This window comes from Anguilla anguilla, chromosome 13 (assembly GCF_013347855.1).
Source record: "Anguilla anguilla isolate fAngAng1 chromosome 13, fAngAng1.pri, whole genome shotgun sequence".
NCBI lineage: Eukaryota > Metazoa > Chordata > Actinopteri > Anguilliformes > Anguillidae > Anguilla > Anguilla anguilla.
In genome coordinates, this window is record NC_049213.1 from 8,559,544 (window position 1) to 8,567,093 (window position 7,550).

General features: G+C 41.7%; 1 protein-coding gene and 1 non-coding gene across 3 annotated transcripts; both read right to left on the bottom strand.

Moving 5' to 3' along the window:
* Positions 1 to 1,382: 1,382 nt before the first annotated feature.
* Positions 1,383 to 5,999, bottom strand: ndnl2 (necdin-like 2). 2 transcript variants are annotated; one of them, XM_035387166.1, is made up of 10 exons: positions 5,803 to 5,999; positions 4,948 to 4,995; positions 4,507 to 4,570; positions 4,319 to 4,398; positions 3,972 to 4,066; positions 3,520 to 3,599; positions 3,225 to 3,267; positions 2,523 to 2,585; positions 1,857 to 1,971; positions 1,383 to 1,702 (listed from the first exon to the last, which is right to left on the bottom strand). In XM_035387166.1, the coding sequence occupies exons 1-10, from the start codon at positions 5,857 to 5,859 to the stop codon at positions 1,616 to 1,618; spliced, it is 732 nt and encodes a 243-aa protein (XP_035243057.1). In that variant the 5' UTR covers positions 5,860 to 5,999; the 3' UTR covers positions 1,383 to 1,615. The 2 variants fall into 2 exon arrangements, with proteins under 2 accessions (XP_035243057.1, XP_035243056.1); XM_035387165.1 differs by having other exon boundaries at positions 4,948 to 5,058.
* On the bottom strand, positions 2,174 to 2,264 carry LOC118212022. The gene has a single exon (XR_004762158.1). It is a non-coding gene; the product is annotated as a small nucleolar RNA SNORA11 (small nucleolar RNA).
* Positions 6,000 to 7,550: the final 1,551 nt, after the last annotated feature.

The following is a 7,550-nucleotide window of genomic DNA, read 5'->3' on the forward strand; positions in this document are numbered from 1 at the left end:
AATCAATAAGACTGGGTGCTTGTCACGGAAGTTGCAGGTGCCACGGATTCTGTGACTTCCTCCATTTTCTTGTTTTTAGTGCTAACCGTGTTTTTCAGCAGTTTTGGATGGCAACAGTCAACCTTAGCGTAGCCTATGGTTTTTATTAGTATAGGCCTACGGATTTTATCAATAGCCTATTGCCAAATGCAGGGAGAAACAAAGTACGACAATGTATGCAGATTCTGGAATGTGCTGGGATCAAGATTCTGGTGTGTGTGTGTGTGTGGTCTGTGCTCCTAGTGTAGAGACATGGTGTGTGTGTGGTCTGTGCTCCTAGTGTACAGACATGGTGTGTGTGTGTGGTCTGTGTTCCTAGTGTAGAGACGTGTGTGTGTGTGTGTGGTCTGTGCTCCTAGTGTAGAGACATGGTGTGTGTGTGTGGTCTGTGCTCCTAGTGAAGAGACATGGTGTGTGTGTGTGTGGTCTGTGCTTATAGTGTAGAGACATGGTGTGTGTGTGTGGTCTGTGCTCCTAGTGTAGAGACATAGTGTGTGTGGTCTTGTTGTACTCTGAGCATTGTGTGTACTCTGATTGTGCAACAAAGTTCTGATGATAACTTCTACTGGTGTATTAAATGCACTTCCATTTAAGAAAATAAAAGTCTACAAATCCTGTATTATACACAAGGTTTTACAATATAAGATAAACATTTTGTGAAATATTACCGTTAACACTTAATTTCAATGACATACAGTGATACCAGACCTAGTAGCAACTTGACAACAGCTCTGAACAACATTATAGGAATGAGAGCAAATTCTGACTGCTGTTCTGTCTGCAGCGGGAAAATCATTCCTCCACTGAGGGGTCAGAATAGACTGCAGACGTGACCAGGAAGTGATGCTCAGAGAGAGGGAGGAGCCAGAGCTCCCAGGGTTTCTGAATGGAAGGGTCCGGATGGTGTGTGCAGTCTGATGATCTCTTTAATGCACGACGGGGCAGCTCCCATGGTAGCTTGGCAAGTGTGTGGTTATGGGCAGCCAGTAGGGTCGGGGGGGGGGGGGGGGGGAGGGTGGTGATATGGGAGTGTCCTGGGATGTTAAAAAGACTTCTGGGATAAAAACTGTCCCTGTCCTTGTGTGGTTGGACGGGAATGGCTCAGAAGAGCGCCTCCAATATAGGGGAAGTGAACGGGTGTGCTGGAACCAGGGCAGACAGGCACACATGCAATCACGTGTAATAGTGTAAGTGGGGAGACACACACACACACACAGATAGACAGAGATACACACACACACACACAGTCAAAAATAGAAAATCAAAGGGTATGCTGGGATTGACATCCAACTCTGAAAACAGCTGAGGATGACATCGGTTTCAATGTAAACTCACACGGCATGAAACATGGAAGAACCATTTATTTCAGGCAAGTAAAAAAATTAAATTACATACACATACAGGGCAGTATCGCCTTTTACTAGCTTTTACTAATGTAAAAGCATGACAAACCCATGACATTGCAACATTATGAACCTTTTCAGAAAATGACCATGCTTATAAACAACAGGCCTGTGAACAGTTCATAAACAGGAGGGTTGTGAGTATTGTTTATAAAAAGTATAGCTTCGCTGTGCTACACATTTTGGGGTCTCTGATTGTTGGGGTCTGCTGTAGCCTCTCTGTACTGCTGAGACCAGCTCTGTGGATCCTGATCATGCAGCTGCAAGCAGAAAAAAGGGATCAGACTCCCTCATTTTCACTCACTCTCACTTAACTTTCACAGACTCACTTTCACTCACTCAATTTCACAGCCTCTCACTCTCTCTCTCTCTCTCTCTCTCTCTCTCTCACACACACACACACACCCTCCTCACCTGGCTCACAAACTGCAGCATTTTTATCTTGGACACCTCCTTCTCTGCCCGCAGTCCCCAGCGGAATTCGTGCTCTGGAGGGTCTGTGTGAGGGATGCGCACATACTCCAGGTTCCTGCCAGAAACAAATACCCTCACATTAAGGTTCCTGCTACACACGAACAACTTCATATTCCTGTGGCACTATAGGAAGCGTAGACAATTCTTTTGAGTTTTGACATCATAGAACATTACTACAAAATTTGCCCCAACAAGTCAAAATTACAGCAAAATTCAATGATGACTGTTTGGAGACTGTTACTCTGAGTGACAGACTGTTACTTTGAGTGACAGACTCCATGTTACTCTGTGGTGTGGTATAAACAGGTTGTCCTATAGTCTGAGAGGAACCTGCTCTGATCACACCAGTAGCCCTGGCAGAGATTCGAACCCGTGACCTTCTGCTCTCCAGCCCTCTGCGTTAACACACTGAGCCACCAGGCAGTCTGGGTGTGGGGGGTCGCACTTTACACCTCTGAATATAAACATTAGCGCTATAAGAGGATTAATTCTACCCAATGCCTCTATCATACATTAGCATTACAACAGCGTAAGTACTTCCCAATGCCTCACCAGGCATTAGGGGAATGCTGCTAATGATGATTTCATTTAAGCTGGAAGACTCACTTCTGCCTGACAAACTCCTCTGTGATCAGCTTCTTCACATCTCCAAAGTCTTCATGCCTCTCCCTGTGAGAAATGCAGTAACGGACCTCAGTCACTTACACAGATTTTACTGAAACAGCACACCATGAGTTTGTAGGCCCGATGGTAGGTTAGAGCGGTTGGCATTAACATTGGGCGGTTGTACATTAGCGTTAGCGCTGTTTCAAACAGATCGTACTGCTTTAGTGTTAGTGCAGTTCACACAGGCAGTACTGCTTTAGTGTTAGCGCTGTTCACACAGGCAGTACTGCATTAGTGTTAGCGCTGTTCACACAGGCAGTACTGCTTTAGCATTAGCGCTGTTCACACAGGCAGTACTGCGTTAGCATTAGCGCTGTTCACACAGGCAGTACTGCGTTAGCATTAGCGCTGTTCACACAGGCAGTACTGCGTTAGCATTAGCGCTGTTCACACAGGCAGTACTGCGTTAGCATTAGCGCTGTTCACACAGGCAGTACTGCGTTAGCATTAGCGCTGTTCACACAGGCAGTACTGCACTAGCATTAGCGCTGTTCACACAGGCAGTACTGCATTAGCATTAGCGCTGTTCACACAGGCAGTACTGCACTAGCATTAGCGCTGTTCACACAGGCAGTACTGCACTAGCATTAGCGCTGGTCTAACAGGCAGTGGTTAATGCCAGGCAGTTCCTTACACACTTACCCTGGCTCTACCCTCAGCTTCTTCAGTGTGTTCCATACCACAGCTACAGAAAGAGAAATGGGACAGTAACACACTGGCCTCACAGAGACAGAGACACAGACACACACATCGCATACTCATCTATACGCATCACGATCAACAATAACTGCACTCCAGAATAGGTTATATTTATATTTATATTTGCCATATAGGTTCGATTCCCGGGTAAGGACCCTGCCGTTGTACCCTTGAGCAAGGTACTTAACCAGAATTGCTTCAGTATATATATCCAGCTGTAGATGGGAAGAACACTCACACTCCTTGACGACTCCTCCCTTCATGAAGATGATGCTCAGAATGACGAAGAGCAGGCCGGTCCTGGGTTTACCTGGGTTCCTACACACGCACGCGGGGGCGCGCACACACACACACACACACACACACACACACACACACACACACATAATTAGGACTGTTCAACAGCACAACTCTCAGCATATAAAGTGGATGAAAGTAGGGGTGAAACGGGTGATGAAAGATGAAACGGGTTACTGTGGATCGAACTGATTAAACCAGCTACGTGGCATTTGTCAGTAAAATGGCCAAATTAAATCCAGTGCGTGTGTAGCGCTTGTATTATATCAGGTGGGTGTGTAGAATTTGTATTAAATAAGGTGTGTGTGCAGCATTTATATTAAATCAGGTATGGTTGCAGCATTTGAATTAAATTAGATGTGTGTACCATTTGTATAAATTCAGTAGACTCACGTGCTGCATACATCTGCCGGAACAGTCTCCAGTTTGTTTATGAGGATATACAGGTGATTCTTTGTGTCAATCTCCAGCAACGTTAGTCCAAACACCTAGGCAAATAATAATTTTTATTATTTGACAAGTATGTATCAGCATTTAATATCTGACCAGCATGTCAGCATTTTATATCATACAAATATCTGTTAGCATTTTAGATCTGAGAAATATAGGTTAGCATTGTATAACTAACATATCTGTTAGAATTCTATATCTGATGTATATTACCATTTCATATCTCACAAACATCTGTTAGCATTTAATACCTGACAAATAAATGCTAGCATTTTATAATACAGACGCACCCGTTCAAATGTTTTGGTGACCCGCTTCATAACCTCAGAGTAGATGTTCCTATACTCCTTCATCACGTGTTTCACAATGTCTTCAGTGAGAGAGACAAAATAGAAAGTCATTTGGCAACATAATTTGAATTGGCAATTGGAAAAACAGTTACTAGTGATATCGCAGTGCTTTGAAATCAAGTACAGACCTGCTCTCTTTATTGGAATTTTCTTCTGATCCTTGATAAGAATGAACTGCACCACCTCTGCCATCTGAAAAGCAAGCGCAATCGCAATACAATGGGAATATCGCCACATAATACAAGACTGAGATTATACTTAGGGAGGACCGGGATACACAGTGACCGGGATTATATTTAAGGAAGACCAGCCCACAAAAAACGAATGGGATTGTATTTAAAGGGAAATGGTGACAAATGTGTGTGCATGTGGGGCACATTATAACAGGTTAGGACACTCAATTCTGATATTAACACTTCTGTTAATTAATTATTTAGGTGATACAGGTTTAACGATTCGGGTACACTGTTTCTGTTTCATACACAGCACGTGGCAGAAGGCTCCTTCAAACTGACCTTAAATGTACCAAAGAAGAAAATTGAAAGTGCTGTAAAGGAAGGAGGGGGTACCTTTTGGTCCACCTGTGCAGGAGTTAGGTGGTCCAGGCCCCTCTGGACCTGTGATGAGGAGGGCTGAGTGAAAGAGTAGTCCTCCCCCGAATCATCTAGCGCCTGGGAGGCCTAAGGGTCAGGAATTTAGTTAACTAAAAATGTCACAGTCGAAAGTAGCCTAATCATAGTAATTTGAATCACTCATTTATTAATTTTTACCAGCCAAACACGTAAAGCTATACAGAGACTCTAAACTCTCTACTACTTAACAATGTTAAAATATTTTGTTATAAAAATAAAAATACTTATATTGTACTTCATAAATTGATGTCTGCAAACAGTTCTTCCATTAATGTGGAAACTTGGTAGCGGTCAGCATACATTTATGGGGCAGGATTGGTTTACATGGTCAGAAATTTGCTCGTGTTACCTCTGAAAAGTCTGACAAATGCGCGAATGAAGTCTCCAAAAATCTAACTTTTCCCCACAGAAAATGTTGCTTCGCGGTCCCACGAAATTCACCGATTTGTGATTGGCATGATTAAAACATGCCATCAGTGAAATGTGGTTAATTCGAATGAGACTCTTAGAATCAACTGAATTGTCAAGAAAAGTGTTTAATGCATCCGTCGATTGATGTCTTGTTAAGCCATTTTCAATGTTTAATAACTTGAATTGCTTATGTTAAAGCTAAATTACAACTTCGTAAGCACAGCAGTCTGAGCCTCCGATGGTAAGGTGTTGTGTTCTGTTAATATATTCATATGTGCATTTCATTGAAAAGGACTACAGCTTTTTAAATGCTAAAGCAATTGTAATATTTCGCATGGAACCAAATAAATAGTAAGAACGGTAGTGCGCTTGGATGCTTACCCTGGAATATCTCGTTTGGGAATTCGGGATGGCTGGCGCCTTCCTCTTCTGAGACATGGTGAATTTTGGTTTGCTTTTTGGAGATAAGATGGTTAGGTATAGAACCAAATAAAATGACTAAAGTTATTACACGGCTCTGTCGTACCAACATGGACAGCTTTACATATAATACCGCGTTTAACTGGAAAAAGGTAAACTTCCGGTATTTAAGTCACTTCCGGTAGAAACTACCGGTGTGTTTTCGTCTATTTATTATCAAAATAAAAGCAGCGGACTTAAACTGTTTAAAACCAAATTTCGAACTGTATTCATATTATAATATTTTGGTTTAAATAGAAAATGTTTAATCACATATAATTATACATATGTGCCTATGCGCTTTCATAGTTTTCCTCGGGGTCAGAAGAACAGCAGGTGAGAGCATGTGGTGCATTCTAGTCATTGCGCACAACTGCTGATCATTCCATTCATCACCACTAGTCTAGGGTCTGATGTTGGTACTTGAGTTAAAAAGCTATGAATTGACGATGAAGATAATGTGCTGTCTGTTTTGATTGCTCACGTTATTATACTGCAAGGTATAAGTGTCAAATGCCAGTGTATTACACCGTGGCTAACTTCGGACCAACTGAGTTAAAGTAAGTGCATTCAGTTCACAGACGCTCTTATATAGAGTGATTTAGCTATGATGCAAGCGAGTCGCGTAGCCGGGTTGCAGATGCCACCTTAAAATTAAGTCTTGTAGTCACCCTACTTGCCAGTTATCTGGATTAACTGATAGAAATGTATTTTTATTACGTCTTTTCTAGTTATTATTTTATAATATTACTTTGATTGCAACTTCCCATAAGAAACAGTCCCAAACTCTTAGGTTCGACCCCCTTCCCAGCAAAAAATGAACCCGGCCGTGCTACTCCTTCAGTGTGTTCATTTGTCAAATGCTTCTCACTCGATACGCGTGCATATAATTTTCTTTGCATGTGTTATATATTAACGAAATAAGATAATGCTTTTAATTTAAAAAAAAAAACTTACAGCATTATACTATAAATATACGGCACAGCACTATAGCTATGCTATTACTATAAAACAAGTTGTGAAGCTTGCATTTTCTACTCAGTGATCAACTGTAGCATGTTTCTTATGTTCTCTAGTGCATGTGTTAGCTATTACCCCAAGCAGCTAGCAGTCGGTGCATAATGATGCGAATACAAATGCATGACTTACATGCATATATTTATTGTGATATTAGTCTGAATGTCTTGCTCCTTGCTGGATTCCATTGACCTTAACAAGAGCCCCATGACTTACAGGTGCAAAACAACCCCCTAACCTCAAAGATCTCCTATCAAATAGTTATCCTAAAGTAGAACATTATTTCCAACACAAGTATCATTGTACTGACATCAAGCTCACCACTGGCTCGCCACTGGCCAAAAAGCTCTTCTGACTGAAACACATACCTCCAATCAAAGTTCCAATGCTATCAATTTCATATATCATCTTATCATTGTTAATATTCCGTTGTATACGCATGCACACTGTCCCTTGATCATATAAAATAAATATTAAATAAATAAACAAACAAACAAATAAATAAATAAATAAATAAATAATTGAAATGGCGCGTGCGTTTCTTCTGAGGGCCAGCAGAGGACAGCAGTCAATAACTAATTTAGAGTTGAAGAACTTGCGAGCGAGTCCATTAGCCCTACAAACTGGAACTATTAATATTTTTCTGGCAACGC